Source organism: Bolinopsis microptera, unplaced genomic scaffold (assembly GCF_026151205.1).
Source record: "Bolinopsis microptera isolate Bmic1 unplaced genomic scaffold, MBARI_Bmic_1.0 sca8, whole genome shotgun sequence".
Lineage (NCBI taxonomy): Eukaryota > Metazoa > Ctenophora > Tentaculata > Lobata > Bolinopsidae > Bolinopsis > Bolinopsis microptera.
This window is the reverse complement of record NW_026971780.1, coordinates 20,382-40,205: the sequence shown is the minus strand read 5'-3', so window position 1 is coordinate 40,205 and position 19,824 is coordinate 20,382. Positions and strand designations below refer to the sequence as shown.

General features: G+C 38.3%; 2 protein-coding genes across 2 annotated transcripts in view; one reads left to right on the top strand and one right to left on the bottom strand.

The window, feature by feature from the left end:
- Positions 1-18,773, top strand: part of LOC134825685 (hemicentin-2-like) — a 37,664-nt gene extending 18,891 nt beyond the window's left edge. The window contains exons 21-26 of the mRNA XM_063837890.1: positions 29-214; positions 377-679; positions 1,848-1,940; positions 17,059-17,162; positions 17,391-17,526; positions 17,775-18,773. Coding sequence (XP_063693960.1) covers positions 29-214; positions 377-679; positions 1,848-1,940; positions 17,059-17,162; positions 17,391-17,526; positions 17,775-18,214 — 1,262 coding nt within the window. The 3' untranslated portion in view covers positions 18,215-18,773. The remainder of the gene's footprint in view (positions 1-28; positions 215-376; positions 680-1,847; positions 1,941-17,058; positions 17,163-17,390; positions 17,527-17,774) is intronic.
- On the bottom strand, positions 2,780-12,722 carry LOC134825682 (uncharacterized). Its single transcript, XM_063837888.1, has 21 exons — positions 12,590-12,722; positions 12,257-12,447; positions 11,768-11,933; positions 11,476-11,564; positions 11,166-11,274; positions 10,774-11,018; positions 10,516-10,620; positions 10,250-10,364; positions 9,932-10,021; positions 9,709-9,812; positions 6,692-6,826; positions 6,279-6,468; positions 5,917-6,066; positions 5,578-5,718; positions 5,216-5,350; positions 4,915-5,054; positions 4,371-4,733; positions 4,093-4,192; positions 3,724-3,900; positions 3,360-3,522; positions 2,780-3,123 (listed from the first exon to the last, which is right to left on the bottom strand). Exons 1-21 carry the CDS (start codon positions 12,720-12,722, stop codon positions 2,907-2,909), a joined length of 3,258 nt encoding a protein of 1,085 aa, XP_063693958.1. The 3' UTR covers positions 2,780-2,906.
- Positions 18,774-19,824: the final 1,051 nt, after the last annotated feature.

The following is a 19,824-nucleotide window of genomic DNA, read 5'->3' as shown; positions in this document are numbered from 1 at the left end:
TATTTCATGATAACACGTCCGTTTTCAGACTCTATGACATGGACGAAAAATGGGTCAGTGACCGATCTTACATGTTCTGGAGAACATATTGTAACATGTAAATATACTTTGATACCTGACTACGACTCAGACGGCGAATATAAGTGTAAGGGATACAATAAAGTCCGAAGTGTCAAAAAAGAGATGGAGTCATCAGCGGTAACATTGATTACTGGTATGGAATTTACTTTCATAAACTTTTTAATCAAGATTATACAGAATTTTAGTGATAATACAAAACCTCTTCAGTTCAATTTTTTTGAACATGTTACATTCTTTTTTTTTAATCTGAATAGTTTAATAGATAGAAAATTATTGAATGTTCGAAATTTTTCAGTGAGAAAAACACAGGTGAATGTCCCTGAAAAACCAATATCGGTTCTCACTAATGGGGAGATAAAAATAGATTGCATCATTGTGGGGAAGCCCTTGGTCGATAAGTCCTCTGTTACCTGGACACATAGTACAGATTTGGATTTGAGCGAATTTGTGGATACTGTAAAGGGAAATCAAGATGATTTTACACTGAATTCAACGCTAACCATGATAAACCCCTTAACAACGTACACTGGCACCTTTAACTGCAATGTTGCAGATGGGGAAATAACTATATCAGGATCTGTGGAAGTGTTTATAGCTAGTGAGTGTGTTAAGTACCTCCATATTCTGAGTTTTAGGTCAAAAAGTCAAAATATCTGATTTTTTATTCCAGTTCCTTTAACAACGTCGTACTCCTTTCGTAGAAGTGGCATTGATTTTTCCAAGATATGGAAAGACTAAACATAAAAGCTCAGTTCATATAATTGATTAATATGTTTATAATTTTTCAAATAAATTTAGTATAAGTTATTAGGAAACAGGATACTCTGATGATATTGACTTTAATAACACTGAACTTGCTCCACTCAAAGAAATGCTTCCTATCGCTAAAGATATATTCCAGCAGTGGGACCTTCATATCAATTCTTCCAAGACTGAATTTGTCCATTTTTATTTAGCAGATCCTAAACCCACTGTTAAACGCAAGGTGATTGTTGAAAAAGTGTATAGAGGTGATGAAGAGTGGCGCTCTAACAAAACTTTAGGATCGTTGATGTGCACTGTTAAGGATATCAAGAATCGAATATTCCTTGGTAATGTTGCCTTTAGTAAATTTCAGAAAGTTTGGATGAAGAGCAAGATTTCAGTCCAAAGGAAGATCAAAATCTACGAGGCACAAGTAGTCTCTATTCTACTCTACAACTGCAACTCCTGGGCTGCACCACTAGCTTCGTTGAATGAACTTGATATTGCTCATCGCAAACACCTCCGAAGAATCCTCAACATCAGATGGCCTACTGGGGTTATTTCTGATGAGGCACTCTATGCTCGTTGTTATGTCACTCCCTTGTCTGTGAGAGTCTCTAAGTTTCGATGGAGAATGTTAGGACATATCTTAAGAGGACAGGAAGACTCACCAGCATACACCTCTATGTTATTTGCTATAAATTCTGATATTTTTATGGAAGGGAGACGGGGTAGACCATGTTTAAACTTATTGGATGTTATTAGAAAAGACTTGACTAGTAGAAATCTTGATATTAGACTTAAGAATTTGACTGATTTCGAAGACCTTAGATTTTTAGCTTTAGATAGGGAGGAGTGGAAGAAGTTAGAAGATGGTTGATGTTTTTTGTTTTCTTTTTTATGCGTTTTGATATCTATAAGGTGCCTAGGATGCTCTTTTAAAGAGATATTTCGTACTTTGAAAGATTTACTACTACTATTAGGTGTATCTAAACCTATTCTTATCGAATTTCTCTCTGCAGACAAAGTATACTTAGAATCTCCAATTGTAAGTCATACTGGTGGGGAGTTCAGTGAAGAGGGTTCGCAGATAACCGTCACTTGTCGCGTCGAAGGTATCTATATTATAACTTGATTCTTTTTAAATGTTGATGAATTTAAAGTTTTGATTAATCACCCTACGCGCGTGGGGTGGACTCTTGGGGTGGACTTTTATTCAGCGCGTATTTTGTAGCCTGTTCAACTTGACGTTTTGAATCGTTACTATCTCAATGTCACAGATACACAGAATGTGAGGTGATCATCTTAAAGAGAAACGTCTCAGCTTTCACCTGGTGTAAAGTTTATCTTTGTTCTCAAAATATAGCTCGCTCAGTGTGCAACAGAAGTTGACATTACAATAACCACGTCTGCGACCGGTCGTCAGATACCAGAGTCTTGCACAAAATTGGGTCCCTAAATTAAAATTTTATGACACAGTTACGATGAACTAGTGTCTAGGGAAACATTTGGTGAAAATTTGAAGGGTCTACTGTTAATATTGCAAAAGTTATTGAAAACAAACTAGCTTAGTCAGAAGTTTTTGGGAAAATTTCAAATTTTGTACGTAGTGGGGTCTACTGGGGTGGACTCTCGTGACGCGCATCTGATGGCGTGGCTTTTTCAACAGCAGTCAGTACGGCCAATATCAGAGCACAAATTATTGTGAGTAAGACCTTAATGGTCAGCTATGAACCCCTCACTAGAATAGTAACCGTATCTAAAAACAAGGAAATGTTATTCCGTCAAAGCTCAAATTTTTTACTCTTCTCAGTGCAGTTACTATGAATGTACTAGCTAAGTATCGTTGATCGTAGCTGTACTACACAGTAGAACTAGAAAGTAAACAAGGAAGATGGCTGATTAACGAAGCAATTTCAACGTGAACAGTTCCAAAATACATTATCATGGCGACGATAGTTCAACTTGAACCTTTAGTTTTTACAGTCTTAAATCGCAATAAAATCATGTTAACCGCAAATCACAAAATCAAATCACTCAGATCTGATACAGTCCCATTACAGTACGCTTTCGTGACAACCTCAACGCTTATAAAATAAATATTCTCCAGTCTTGTGACCACCGATGGCCCTAACTCTCCCTTGTCCGCGAGGAGCATCGTTGCGACCATGGGGTTTCAGTTCTTTGTTCTTCCCACTCGGCTTCGATAGATCGAATTGGCTGGAAGTCAATCTATCAGAAAGACCTTTGTCGATCTCAGGGGCGTGGTAAATTGTGGATGTCGGAGTATAAAGCTTCCTGAAAAGATTGAGACATTCACTCGGTATGTTGTAAATATCAAATAGTCCTTGTAGGCAGAGATTTAATTTATGTTGGGTTTGATAACTAGAGAAGGCGATTTGATATTCATTGATAGTATAAGCATAAGTGATAAGTTTATATATCCTTTTTATGGTACCTCGATATCAGTATTTAGTAATCACCACTCAAAATCTACTTATCAAATTTATTAACTAAACAAGTTAATGTATTACCTTCCTAGAGAGGTTTTCCTGAGAATTTGAAGTCTCTGTAGGTTGCTGACATGTCTACTAAGCTCTTCGATTGAGGAGTTTTGGACCCCGCGGCGGTCCAAATGATTTATAATGCTGTGGGCATTTTCAACATCTATCGAGCTAAACGCCCTGGCAGCATAACCTGTAGAGAATGAACATGTCATCAATGCGAAGTTCAATGATAAAAATCAGAGTGGCCTATTTCAACGGACAGAATTCTAATATCATGGCCATGGGGAATGGACTATTTTTTGTCGATTTTGCTAACCAAACTGGCAAACGATTGTTGATTTTCGTCACTAGTCTAAAATGAATGCAAACGTTTTCATGATTAAAAATTTACCGGTTTCTTTCGTTATTATGTACAGACATAGCCGGGCTTGGGTTCCGCATACGATATCTTCTATCAGATTAAAGTTGAACCCACACTTTGTACTGCTCGTGGGAGGAGGAAAGCAAACTGAGACCTTTTCCATGAGCATCTCGTGTAGTACCATCATCATGTCGATTCTGATATCAGCTGCAAAATTCGTCTATTACTAAATGCTAGCTTTTCGAACTTCGTATCTTGGAAATAACAACTTCTATGAAAATTGTCGGATTTGATAAGACTGTTCTAATCTTGTCTTAAAAATTGCAGGTCTAAAAAAACATTATAAGAATATGACGCGGGACGAAAATCTTTAAAAATAGCTGTCAATATTGGGCTAACCTGTGATACCCCGAGCGTCGTGAGCAGTTAACCACTTGTTTACAGCATTGCAAAACTGGTGCTCCGGCGGGTACCCACTCTCCTTCAACTCTTCTGCAACCTGACGAAATTATTTGTTTAGTAAATCAAAATTATTAACATCCTTAAATTCATAGATGAAAAAAATCGTGCTGAAGACTTCAGTGCATGCTCCAAATAACCTATTTTAATCAATAGTCAGGGTTTTAAGTATATTTAAACTAACCAGTCTACAAAAATCGACTTCAATTTCAACTTACAGATGCACTAAAGAAAGTCAAGGTCTGGGTCATTGACATCTGGTCTGCACCAGAAGAATCTACAATCACAGTGGTGAGGTTGGTCTTCGGCTTGTTCTCGGGAGTAGTTTTTTTAGCAACCGTTCTCCACGCTTCAGGATCCACTCCCGGTATTGCGCCAGCTACCACCATCCTGCGTAGCCGAGACCCTATGTGGGTATAATCTACTTCGGCTGCGATCCATTTACCAGATGGGAGAGAATCAGGAAGATAAACGATTTCTTCCTTTTGGAAGAAATGGCTGAAGGCTGGGTCGTCAAGAAACGGATGCTTCGTCACCCAAGCTTCATACTCAGCTGAGTATTTTGAGTAACACCATGCTGCCTGAAAGATGAATCACATGAATTTCCAGCGAGGACTTCCTGCTGGTCTGTGGTCTGTTACGGAAGAGATTCAATCTTGAAGATGGAAAAATTTATTTGAAATCCTTGTCATTTCATTATTCCGAACAGAGTCTTAAAATCAAAATGCCAAAAATCATTTGAAAACCGTAAAACCTCCGTACCCGTAAGTCTTCCAGCCGAATCTTTCCTGCTTTGACATGAGGATTTAGCCGAAAGCGCTGAGCACGATCCGTTCCTTCAATAGAGAGAGTGATGCCACATTTTGTAACTAATTCTTGCTCCGCAGTATTAAGAGACCAGTCTGAATTAGTTAACTGGCATAAATTTGAGTATTTCACGACTTGCTCCTTTTTAAATGGGCGAAATTACACAGTAAAACTGACCGATTTTTGCCTCACCACGGAAGATAATTCTTGAGAAATCCTATACATTGAACATGAAATCGCTATGATTGTTCCTTACCTCTATCTTTATTCAGCAGTGTGTTGAGGTAATCACAAAGGTAATTTCTTAACTCTGTTTTCCTTGTAAGTTCCTTCGCTTTAACCCACAACTGCCGTCTCAATTCAAAAACTGATAAGGCCTCTCCGGTTGTCGCTAAATGTTGAAGGATATTACAATGTGGGATTATGGTTACAGGTTAAATCATAAATGGCTTGAATCAGTTCTTAGGAGTTCAGTAAACAGGCCGTCCCAATTGAACTCGGAGGGGACCTCAAGTCTTAACAAATGACGGTTAATGTATTATTATCATACTAAAATAAAAATAACATACTAAGTTAGAAAATTGAGTCTAATTGATTGATTTAAGTTTCAAAACTCACACTTGAAGCATATCTCTCGTGTCTTTGCATCGAAAGATCTAGATGTCAAGTTGAAACGACTATCCAGCTCATCCATCATGTTATTTGTGATAGCCCTGTCAGTCTCAACCGTCATCTTTGATGATGTAGGTAGATATGCAACTGCAAGCAAGGATGATAAGTTTTCATACTTTAATAAGAGCCAATAATTGAATATCGATTACAATTCTATGCGGTTGGTTAATGATTAATTCCCTTAATTAATGGCACTAGATCAATGATCACTAAATTAACAGCACAATTCGAAGGACTTGGTGTTATACTTAGCGTTACACTTATAAAGATTATTGAAGTACTTACTGACGAAATAGGGTGTCTTAAATTGATTAGGAGTCCTTGTTAAATCTGATAGCACGTAAAACATAGCTGCGGACGCTTTAGGTGTAGCCTCAGCGTAGATGTCCTCCATAACCTTCTTCAGAGCGGACGTCAGTGTCTTCATTTCACTACCTAAGGTTCAGTGTGCAATGTTGAGAAATTCTTGCATAAGTTTTGTATCTTTGGCAAGTTGGCAGTCGAAAGGTGAAAAATTTTGAATACGGCAATAAACCATGCAACGTAGATTTATGGCAGGTCGTCAAAATTCGTAATGTCTGAGCATCGTGAAATATTATTTCTCCATTTAGCAGTTTTAAAAGAGAATCTAAATAGTCAACACATACCAGCGTGAACATTGACACGTTGCAGGACAGAGACACAATGAATACCATTTGCGTGTGCTTGATTGACTGGAGTCGAGGAGAGGACGGAGGGTACGTCAGCGACAAGTCGAAATTTTTTAGCTTCTGCTTTAAACTTCTCGCGGAGATTCCTCACAGCCAAAGGCATTGTCTTTTTAATCTCGAGGTTTCTCTGAAAAAAGTTAACGAGTTAATTTTCTAATTTAAGATCCATTTATTTTGCTGCATAACGTTGTGAGCTGCGGAATAATAAAGTAATAAGCCAATTAGGCCAAGGTATGGACAGCTACTGTTCTAAATAGAACAAATTTGACACATACTTATTCTTTCATATTGTCTATAAATATTGATGTCCACGATGATTTTAAAGTACAACATACTAAATCTTAACTCACTGTGAAATAAAGTTCATGTGCAACATGTAGGAATTCAACAAGTAACTCTTGGTTAATTTCATGAACCCAGATCCTTGAGAAAGAAGGTGTCCACACCATGTGGAGAACTCTACTTAGCTTACCGTCATTATTAAACTGCGAATATTGTAAACCTTGTTTTAAACCTTGCTGTAAAACCTTGTTGTAAACCTTGCTGTAAACCTTGTTGTAAACGTTGTTGTTAATCTTGTTGTAAACCTTGTTGTAAATCTTGTTGTTAACCTATTGTCATATTACATTTTGTTTGGTTGTATTTTAAGTGCTCGCTTATCAGTTATCTATTGCTAAATTGCGATGACGCGTGCCATTTGCATTGTACATTTATTGTACAATACTTTATTGTACAATACTGCCATAAAATGAGTACACTGAAACACTCTCCAGAAGATGTTGAAATGTACAAAGCAACCATCGGAGAACTACTCGAACTAGCTAAAAAACCCAACGTAAAGAAAGTTATTGGTGCTTATAGTTACTTCGTAAATTACCAAGCAAACTTCAAAAAGATCAAAGCTTTCTCTGTGGCTGAATTAAAAGATGCCGTTTTCCTTAAATTTTTTTCTTCTTTTTTTATTTACTCTTTCTTCTTTTTTTTCTTCTTTTTTTTTCTTCTTTTTCAAAATTTTTCTTCTTTCTTTTATTTTTTTCTTCTTTTTTTTATTTTCTTTTTTTTAAATTCACTTCTTTTTTATTTTCTTTTTTTTAATTTACTTTTTTATAAATATTTTCTTTTTTTCCTTAAATTTAAGGTGAGGAATGACGACGATACGAAGATATTTAAGAACAAAGACATCCTTGCTGACAGGATAATCCTGAAGATAGAATCACACTTTGAAGAACAGTGCGACGAATGTGATAAGAAGTACAGTACTTCTGGGAATCTTAACGATCTCGTCATAAAGATGATCACAAAAACAGCACGAGAGCACCCTTACCACGTGCTTCCCATCTTGTTTGCTCTTAAGAACGCACAACTTGACTGCAAATACATCAAGGGCTCGAAGCATCTTCCTAACGATGCACGAACAGTCCAGTGCCAAAGATATCTTGAAAACGCTGATGAAAGAATCAGCTCTAAAGAAAATCATTACTGACATGGACAAATTGACTGACGCTTATGTGGAATGGGCAAATCACAACTTGAAAGAAGACTCTGCATACCGGATGGCGGCTCGAAGTTCGGCTCTCAAAATACCATCAACTTTAAAGATAACAAAGATCAAGGATATCGAAAGGTTTTCCACTTTTAACCCTCGAAATTCCGGCGAGATGTGACGGTAACTACTCCTCCAATCTCCTTTAGTGGTGGGCTTTAACACAGAGTATCAGACCCCGGGAGGTTTCAACCTTCCCAAGGTGACCTTCGCTCTCTGCTCGGACGGTGTCACTTGGAAACAGCTTGTCAAGGGTAACGACGATATGAGACAGGACGCAGTGATGGAGCAAGTGTTTAATGTAGCAAACCAGCTTCTCTCCAAGAACCAGCTGACTGAACATCTCAGTATGAGAACCTACAAGGTGATACCATTGTCCCAAAGATCCGGTTTGGTGGAGTGGTGTGAGAACACCATGCCTATCAGAGTCTATTTAGTGGGCCGGGCAGGATGAGGCTCACCTCAAATATAGACCAAAAGATAGCAAGAGCTCTGATGTTCGAGCTATTTTAAAAGCTTGCAGGGACAAAAGCGAAGGAAGGAGAACAAGGAGCTGCTATTTGCTATAATTGAGGTGTTCATCCACGATCCACTGTTTAACTGGTGTATCAACGACGGGGGTGATGCAACGTCAATTAATGTCAATTAATGTCAATTAATGTCAATTAATGTCAATTAATGTCAATTAATGTCAATGTCAGTTTTGCAAAATTTTGGAATACTGACATTAATTGACACGATATTTTTCGACCAGAGATTATGTAGTTCTACCATATTTTTAGCACTCTAGAACGTTTATATCATCAATTTATTCACTACTATCACATATGGAAATGTGAAATGTGAAACAAATTCAGATCATTAAACAATAAAACTAAAATAATACGGTTTTCCGAAATTTAATTTTCTTAAATGGGCGTGGCCATCCAAGGGCGTGGTTCTCAACATCATCAGAACTTAAAACCCACATTAAACGAAATGCCTTCATGACATTTATTTTTGAATAACGAATCTTAAACAGCTAACATTACTCCTTCATACTAAAAAAGCCGATTCTAGATAATTTACCTGTATAAGAAATCAATAAAATATGGGCGTGGCCGGTGGGGACCGAAGATGGAAGAGTTGGAAGCTGAAATTTTTTTTGGTGGTCTTTGAACCTAAGGATCAACAGATAAGAACATACTCATAATTATTCAAGGACATTTTGTTTTATTGAACCGGTCTAACTTACATAGACGTGAATATCTTGAATATTTATCGAATATCGATAATCTCAAATTTCAAGACAAATTAATGTCAATCAATGTCAATCAATGTCAATTAATGTCAATTAATGTCAATTAATGTCAATTAATGTCAATTAATGTCAATGTCAGTTTGGGGTTTTTATGGAATACTGACATTAATTGACGTTGCATCACCCCCTCAACGACACAACCACCGACACCAAGAAAGAACACGACTCGCCCAAACCTAACGAAGGAAGTCAGGATAATAGTAACAACCAAGCACAGCGAATATTGTAAACCTTGTTGTTAACCTTGTTGAAAACCTTGCTGTAAAACCTTGTTGTAAACCTTGCTGTAAACCTTGTTGTAAACGTTGTTGTTAATCTTGTTGTAAACCTTGTTGTAAATCTTGTTGTTAACCTATTGTCATATTACATTTTGTTTGGTTGTATTTTAAGTTATGTTTAAAAAAAACTGCGAATATTGAATGATGAATTAGTTGGTGGTTAGTCAGAGTCTTGAAAAAAAGGGGCTTAGGCTTAAAAAAAGTTTTATATTGAAACAGAAAACGTATGTTCAGCTTTTCTCGTACCTTCTGATAGCAGGCAAACTGTGAGTACATTTGGGGCAGGTAGTATTCCTTCGGATGCTCGGGAAGGATCTTGGTAGCAGGACATTTTATCTCTACAAGATACTCTGAAATGTAAGAATTCGATAAAAGATAAGAAGGTATACGTGCCTTGCTCGCACTCAATTATTGAACTGTAAAAGGCGTCAGAGTATCACAGTATCATTTTGTTATGATAGATACCTACCAATTTCCAGGGTCTCCTCATCCCGGACTAAGCTTCCATCTCCAGAGGATGACAGGGTCGGGCTCCCATCACTGGTTAACTTTGATAAACCTGGCAAATACGTTAAATCATAAATAATGGAACATTCAACAACCAGAGATACTAATTGTGGAAGTTGACAGGCCAATGTTATCAATTCAACAGCACGGTGTACGGCGTACGCTTGATACCCCGGCTTTAATTTAAGAAGTTTGAAAACCCATGTTGTAGGATAAAGGTACCAAAATACGCAATCGTGAGCAATGTGAGAGAAATGTGACGTGAACTAGTGAAGTTTACCTTCTTCTACATATACGAGATCAGCAAACTCTGGTATTATCGGCAAAACGTTGCTGACTAAAGTTGCCACAGCATGCGGCTCTGAATCAGTACCGTACCGCATATTCTCAATTGCCTGGAAATATTAACTTATAAAAAGAAATGCTGTCGAAAATTGGATTAGCAATTGAAGACTACGATCTAAAACTGGAATGTTTTTTTCTGAGATTCAAGGCTACACATTTTATCGAGATTTCGTCGAGGTTGGTGCAGAAAAAAAAATAAACCTCATCATCTAAGGGTCCAGCAGGAATATCATCCGCTTCGGCATCAGCCTCGTCATGAACAGGATTATCGTGCTCTTCATTGACAACGCGACGTCTAGAATTTGCCTGCACAATTCAGATCTGTGAATATGACTGACTACCTACTGTTACTGTTAATGTTATCTCGTCATCCGATTAACTTTCAAAATTTTGACGGTTCTGAATTAAAATTGTACAATTTACTGTAAAAGTGGTTATGATAAAACATTTCTTGCTCACCAAATTCCACAACTGTTGTTGAATTTCACGAGCCCTCGAGACAGAAAAGTATCCTAGTCCTGCAGCAAGATCAGATGAAGAGATAGAGCCGTCAGCCCTTGCAGTAAACCATGCCTCTGTACGCTGTTTCGTGTACCGATGTTCTTGGACACCAGACTGGACTTCCGGCAAGGAAAGAAATCTCGAAGAACCATACACCGCAGCAACAATTGCAGATAATAGGTCTGCTAAGCGTTGTAACACTCCTAGGAGAGGGTCTATTAATCATAAATTGTTAAGATACGAGATGGCGAATAATTACCTGTTACCATACCTCAAAAATATTTTTGACACAAGTTATGTTCTTGGGCCTTGGCGAAGAAAGACTCATGCCCGAGCAACAACAATTTTACCTTGTACGCTGTCTATCTTTCTGCGTAGTCTCACTAACAGATACTCAAACTTTCCGAGGTTATTGTCTCCTCGACTACTATCAACAGCGAACCCTCTAGCTTTCTTGATCTAAACATGATAAAGGCAATGTTGTACGATGTTGAACAATGTTAACGATTCCAGTCAGTCGAAAATTAGAAATTAGGTGAAACGGTATTTTGACCGAACAAAGCCCAGAAAAATGTTATACTTTTTCATATTGCCTTCTAGAGGGTTGAAATTAATCCCGTAACTAGTAATTTTTACAGGGTATTGATGTGTAAAATTAACCTTAGATGCAAGAGTAAGCTCGTACTTTTTATCCGAACTTATCAGTGCTGTAACCCGCTTCAGGTATGTCGGTAGTTTTGTGAAAAGGTCTGAAAATAAGTATCGCTAATGAAATTGCCGCTGGCCGAATAAATAAACGATATGAATTTGCGATAATTTCATTCGATTACATGCATAACTTTCCGATATTAACTTTTTTAATTATCGATATCGATTTCCTGGTAAATGTGCTCTCGACTTGAGATTACGCACCTGGTTATGCAATAATAATTTCATGATGATAATCACAAACCTAGAACATGGGATTGTACTAAGGGGTAGTTGGTGCAGTTTTCAACCAGCTCAGCTAACATAGCATCTACTTCGCAATGGAACATCTCAAATTTCCTCTCTGCCTCTTCAATACTTGTCCCAGGATATACGGGTCTTCCCACCCCTTGATCAAACATTTGCTTTACCTGAATTGTTTACCTTAATAAGGTATGATAGTTTTAACTTTTAATAAAGGGCAATAGTCAATACCATATCTTGAAGAAAATGTGTCCGTGCGATTATAGAAGGCAGCCAATTCTCATTTAATTCATTCTAGTTTCCATAGTTATTTGATTATGTCCCAAGAATATGAATATGATGAAATGTGCCTAGGTTACACTCAGATTATATTATTAGAATTAGACCCACTAGTATCACATAATATGTGTCTCATTGTATCACTAACTAGTAACTATGATTTAGGCGAAATCTTAAAACTTACACTTCGCTCATCGTGGCTCAAATTCACCGGTCTGCCCTTAAACGTTTCCGCAGCAAGATCCAACATGAAGCTGCTCAGTCCTGGAGCAGTTTGGTCCTCAATCTGAGTTTCCTCTCGTATGACAGATTTCAGGGCAGGGACTCCCAAGACGTGGAACAAGTTGTTCTGCCCCAAGCAGTATCTCTGGTACTGTTCCCCAAACAAGTGAACACCCTGACCTGATAAGTGATAAGTAAGGTGGCGTTTAACATTTTGTAAAAAATGACCGTTCTCCTTCGATAAACTGAACAATGGTTGCAAATAAAATTGAAATTGTTCAGTTTCATGAATTTAATTCAAAATATATATCTTGAAAATTACCAAAGTAGATAGAGCAGTCTCTGTGAGGTTTGATTGGTTTCTGCCGGTTAAGAAGACAGAACTGTTTCTGTGCTGCATCAACAAACGACAGAAATGGTAGGAAGTCTGCTGCCAACGTACCATAACAAACCATCTTCAAAAAATTCTTCAGCCCAATCAACAGCGACGGATCTTTTAGGTGGACATCTTTCATTCCAGCAAGGGCCTCTGCTATTTCTTGTACAACCTTGTCAAAGCCTCCCGTAACAAGGAGATCTGCAAGACGTTTTTAGTGCAGCAAGACGCAGGGTAAAACTTAATGCAGCAACTCATGGGCCCACACCCACGCAGACACAGGGACAGACACACACAGACACACACAGACACACACACACACTCGCACAGATACACACTCTGCACTCACTCACACTCACACACACACAGACACATAGACACATAGACACATAGACACACAGACACACAGACACAGGCACACACAGACAGACACAGGTACAGACAGACACAGTACACACAGACACGGACACACACACACACACACACACACACACACAGACACACACACACACACACTCGCACAGATACACACTCTGCACTCACTCACACACACACAGACACATAGACACATAGACACACAGACACACAGACACAGACACAGACACACACAGACAGACACAGATACAGACAGACACAGATAAAGACAGACATAGACACACAAACAGAGACACACAGACACAGACACACAGGCATAAACACATACACAGACGGACACACAGACGGACACAGATACACAGACAGACAGACAGACACACACACACACAGACAGACAGACACACACACACACACAGACACACACGGACACACAGACAGACACACAGACAGACACAGCCAGACACAGATAAACACAGACAGACACAGTTACACACAGACGGACACACAGAGAGACACAGATACACACAGACAAGGACACACACACACCCACATACAGACATAGCCACACAGACACAGGCACACATGCATAAACACAGACACAGACGGACACACAAACAGACACAGTAACACACAGACACGGACACACACACACACACACACACACCCATAAACACACACAGACACACAGACATAGAAACACACATAGAGACACACAGACACAGACCCAGCAACACACAGACACATAAACACACATAGTTCACTTCAGTACACTACATTACAATTACAGACACACGCAGTACAATCAGAGACACACACACGATTCAAAGACACACAGACAGAAACACACAGAGTACACTTCAGTACAATCACAGACGCAGGCACAAAGACATATACAAGAAGAGCAGATTGAAGTACCTTCATTTGCAGATGTTGATGCATTGATCAGTGGGATATGTTCTTCAGTCTGTAACTGATTATCTGCTAGAACTGTCTCATCTGGATCAACCGGAGGGGTATCTTCCGGCAGGAGTCTGAGTGGGTCTATCGGGACAGCCATGGATCGCTCTCCGTACCTTGCTGAAATAAAGACAAAGGTCAACGACGGATGTCGCATGTCAGTCCTATAACTAAATGTAATGCAAAATAGTGAATAAATAATTTTTACATCTGAACGATTTTATGTCTGTTAATGGCGATTTTTAATCAATGAACTAAAGTTCAGGATTTTACCTTCTGTTAGCACTGACTCTAGCCCCCTCTCCCTACAAAACGACCATATCTCGGGCTGGAGCTTTATACCGTCTTGCCTCAGCAGCCATCTAGCACAGTCGACCTGTCCTGTTAATTATGTGATCATCAAGATACCAAATTTAATCCTTCAATATTCAAATAATTGATTATTAGACAAAACAGAGTTTAGAGCTCGACGTATGCTTCAGGGTTTCACACTGTGCTGTAATCAAACGTATGACTAAAACCTCTTGCTACTATTACCAATGTTAGATAAACCCATATTGTTAAGGCGGTCGAATGATTTACCTGAGTTGATCGCGTCCATGAAAGGGTTAAACTGCGCTCTGTCCAACTTGTTAATGTCCGCTCCAGCAGCCAGCAGTGCCTCCGCCTCCATCACTCTCCCTGCTTTGCATGCCCAGTGAAGCGTAGAGCTCCCCTCTAAGCTCTGTGACGATCCGACGAAGGATCCAGATTCCCTTCTTTTCTTTTGAGCTTGATTCAATTCTTCCTGGAGTATTTGGATTACGATTTTTATACTTCCATGCAGGGCGCGTGAACAATCAGCAATGAATTATCAATTAATCAATCTAGTTTTTGAGTAAAAAGTCCACAGATTGTGATACATTGGATTTAATATTGGAAAAGACATAGCTTACAAAGTGCCTTTTCTTGTGCTTTCTGGAGGACAGGGGTGTCTTAGTCTTGCGTGCCATTACACCATAACTATCTGCTATTTTATAAATTGTTACAGCACGAATAGGCTTTCGTCAAATCATCTATACCATGTATACTATGCTGTATCAAGGAGCAGCTGATCGATCAATGATTTGTGTACCACTCTCATATGTCGTTTTTTGTTGTATTCTGAGGTAAGCAAAAATTATGCCAGATAACAGATGTTATCGAAACGGTAAAGACGCAGTTTGAGACAGTGTGAATAAAATCATACCGGAAACTTGGCTAACTGAACGACGAAAGGCAAACTTCACGTTACGACTTGTGACCAGAAATCCGCTTTCTACAAACAGCAGTCTTTAATTTTTTCATATCAAATGATTATGAATTGTTTTCAATTAGTTATTTAACGTACCTCTACAAAATTCATCAGTGCAGAAATCACACTGAAACTTTCGAGGCTGGTGTACCTCTTTCATATGTCTCACCAATCCTAGGCGGCATGAATTGTTAAATAACGAGATTTTTGCAGGTTATCTAAGCAAATAATTCTCTGCAAATAAGTGCTCAACAGTTGCATTGCTATATTGCCTACGAAAAGCGCCCAAATATCGGAATACCTATAATTGCAAGCAGGAAGAAAGTTATTCTACAATGTACAAAGTAATTATGTTACTAACTATGCCTCTCTGGCAACACTATCGCACACTCCAGGCAAATAAACTCCCGCTTCTCCTGCTTATGTTTCATTCGAGTGTGCTGAATCATGAAAAATTGATGGTAAGATGTAAGAATAAAAATTTGCTATGAATGGAATCTTTAAGTACAAGAGACATTTATCGTGGCAAAATGGCGGCATAATTCAGATTCAGAGGACAGATGATAAAAGTAGATCGTTACTGGAGTATTACCTTTTGCAGGCCGCACTTCGTCCGATACTTCTTAGAACAAGTAGTACAAACAAAATTTGCGTTGTCGGACATAATTTATCTAAAAAATTGGAACATTGTAGTTAATCAGTGTGGTGCTAACAACAGAGAGCGATTTGAACGGTAGGCAATTTCATAAATTTCATTAACTCGACATAAGAATGATTGGAACAGGCTAAAATCTACTATGTGGCATTGATAACTGGCTAAACGATTAAAGTATTGCTAACTATGGATGTTCCAAATGATCTAGGCAGAGCCAGATTGCGTTGTCTTCAGTGACTAAGTTTCACGATGGAAAAATTGACCTTATGTATTTAAAAAACAAAGGGTGCACAGTTCAAGCAATTAATCGATCAGCTGCTCATTTATAAGACTAAGTTAGCAAGTTAACAGAATGACAGCTGTAACAGAAACAGTTCATTGGATAGGGCAGTAGGGGATTATGGCGGAGTGAAATTTATTTAGCAGGGCAAACGAACACAACTGACGGCACTGAGGAAATGAACTGCAAATTTGAGGTTTTCTTTCCTGTTTCCGGTATTTTCACGCCCAATCAGGATTTCCCAGGAGATCGATCAGGCAATCAGGATTTCCCACGAGAATGCTCGAGTCAACGCGCGCACTTGTGTCACGTGACGGCCACGTGACGCTCTAATCGTTGTCACGTGGTACAGAAGGAAGGTTCCTAGAGCGTCGATCCGGACAAGAGGAATTTTCTCACGGTTTATCTTCAATAACTATAGCTATTTTTATAGTAGAGAGTTGAAACTTTTACCAAATGTTTCCCTAGACACTAGTTCATCGTAACTGTGTCATAAAATTTTAATTTAGGGACCCAATTTTGTGCAAGACTCCGGTAACTGACGACCGGTCGCAGACGTGGTTATTGTAATGTCAACTTCTGTTGCACACTGAGCGAGCTATATTTTGAGAACAAAGATAAACTTTACACCAGGTGAAAGCTGAGACGTTTCTCTTTAAGATGATCACCTCACATTCTATGTATCTGTGACATTGAGATAGTAACGATTCAAAACGTCAAGTTGAACAGGCTACAAAATACGCGCTGAATAAAAGTCCACCCCAAGAGTCCACCCCACGCGCGTAGGGTGTTAATACTCCTCACTATTCTATAATAAAGTATGACAAGTTAAATTGTGGCCTCACACTTCACAGATGCATCATATTATATTCCAGGATTTCCCGCTCCGTCAGCAAGTTTAACCTACGAGAAACAGGACGGTACACTGCCTACTATTCATAATCCAGAATCTACTGATCCTATATCTACTACTTTAACGGTTTATTTTCTTTCCAATTTTATTTTTGTTCATTAGAACTGAAAATGTTATGAGTGCCAAGTCTTTTGAAAATTGCAATTTTTTTTTCTTAGCTTCATATATTTGAAATAGGCTAAATTCGATTAAAATATCTTTCTTTAGCTTTCTCGTGGAGTTCTTGTATTGCTGTGGCCCGCACTTGTAATATAGAGAATAAAATTTGCCCCATTATATTCAAATCATTTTCAGGAGTTTGTCTTCAATGTCACAACCACGTGCGATTATGCAAAATATAATTTCTCCTGTAACGCCCAAAATATGATATCTAGTCAATCATGTAAATCATCAACATTGATTAGTGGTCCTACCATTACCGGATGTGAAAGTAAGTCGAGAAACAATTTGTATGATCATATATCCGGATCCCGATGGTACCATGACTAAAGTGCCGCCACAGGGCCGTCATGGTGCCATCGGGATCTGGATTCTGGATGTATGACAATTTTTATTTTTCTGACCAGTGTACACCTACATTAAAGTTCTCTCATCTGCTAATGAAACAGATAACTCTACATTTCTAAATAATTAATATCTGTGAAAGTTTTGTAATTAATAGTTTTATTAATGTTTCAGACCACTCTGCCCCATTTCTTGGAGTTTGGATAGCATCAGGTACTGCACTTATTTTTTTCATTCTACTTGTTGTGTTTGGGATTTATATTCTGCGCTTACGAAATCAGAATAATTCATCTGCTGGAAATGTGGTTTATGTAAATACTGGTGTTTCTAACCTGAAAGGAGGGGAGCTGAAGATGGAAACGAGGGAAGCTGAAGTGATTACCCCGTCTGGACACAACTATGATAATGTTGTTCTCCATGTTACCCCCGAAGAGGCTACTTATGTCAACACAGTTGCTGGAACCTCGCCCACTACTGGTCACGTGTATAATGACGTTGTGATACAAACTGTTGCTGCACCAGATGATACACCATATGATTATGCTCGAAATGAAGACATAATAAGAAACAATATTAAAGAACCTACAATTTATCACAATCATGAGTTAAAGTGAACCAGCTTAAAATGTGTGCTTTTTGAAGAATATGAAAGTGTATAACATAATGCTTCTGATATTATCCCACATGGAAAGTCACTTCTGCGGTGCTGACTGATGCTCTGTCATTACCCTGGCGCTACATTTAGTCTTCTCCACTGTAGTGACAGCGGGATAGTGACAGAAGACTATAACTTGATTGTGCCCATGAGTGCAACCACATTCTGACTTAGGAGAGGAAATATAGGACTCAAAACAAGAAAGTCGGCTGTTAAAAACATGTTTTTAACAAGCTTATTTTCAAAGATATCATAATCGTTATTAATGTATGGATATTGTTTTATGGGATGATTAGAAGCCTTCCCAGTTCCCACAGCCACTGATATACAGCAACAACGCGAACACGGTTAGGACTTGGCTGAATATATTCTTCAATACTGGCTCGATTGGGAGCCTTTAGCCATACATTTCCGTCTTCGATTTTTTAATCTATTTAGACTATCCGATGTTAAGAAAGTTCATATTTTGATTTTTTTAAACTGCTTAATGTTATATTTCAGATTTTCTTACATATTTGATAATTTCTTATTTAAATTTAATTGATAAGCTCAATAATTCTGTATTAGATATGATAAGCCGTTTGATTATTGAATAAATATATGACCAGCTTAGTTTTTATTCTCGTGTTCAATTTACAATAACATTCTTCTTAATTTATCTACAGGGTGTTTCAAGACACGAGTCTTGAAACACTCTGTATTACCAAAGTAATTTGTAATTATTCGATAGTACATAGTCACCCCAGCGCAGAGACTTGGATTTTTGCTAGAACTTGTACACAACTAGCAAGAAGAATTCGAACCATGTGTCTTCTCCGAACGATTACTAATGAAGTACTTTCGCTTTAAATAATTACTCATGTCGATCACAATTCTTTCAGCATTATTATAATCCAAAAATTATCTTGATGCATGTATCACAGACCTGCTAACACTCAAGAAATATCGCAGTATGATTCCGCTGACGTCTCTTCAACTCAATATCCTCGATGAAAGGATTCGAGGTTTCGGGGTTTAAGTGGGTTCACCCTGATTTTCTTGTGAAATTTGAGATAGCAATTGACCAACACACTAGGGCATATTGTGACCGAAGTTTTGAGGGGTTGCAGACTCTGGGTGCTCACCGGTGCCAGCGGGACAGCCACGCCCATATTTGGTCCAAATTATGCCCAATTATGCCAAATCATCTTAACATGCTTAAAACCCAGATTTTATGTGCTCTACTTGTAGCTAGTGGTCTTCTAAACTCTTACATGAATTTTCATCAAGATTAGACAAAAATGACCGAGTTATGATTATTAGCTCAATATTAACCTAACTATGGATTCTGAGTTTAAATAATCGCAAAAAAATGAACAAAATCGCCCATTATATCTCAGTTCACGATATTTCAGTTCAGTAATTACACTTTTCAATACGTTTGTGCTCGCTTATCAGTTACTTATCATTACGTTGATAAGACTTGCTTGTTTAACCGGTGCCGTGGTTGTGTGATGTATAAATCGGAGAAATACGTGGCTTATAAGCTTGATGAAGTGAAAGATGATGCAGCTGAATGGATCCGGAAAA

Excerpts from the sequence above, each read along its gene's own strand:
- LOC134825682 (XM_063837888.1), bottom strand. The coding sequence starts at position 12,722 with ATGGTTTGTTATGGTACGTTGGCAGCAGACTTCCTACCATTTCTGTCG. Across the intron at positions 12,448-12,589 it reads AGACTGCTCTATCTACTTTG|GTCAGGGTGTTCACTTGTTT; the intron begins GTAATTTTCAAG and ends ATCACTTATCAG. Across the intron at positions 5,055-5,215 it reads ACTGCTGAATAAAGATAGAG|ACTGGTCTCTTAATACTGCG; the intron begins GTAAGGAACAAT and ends TAACTAATTCAG.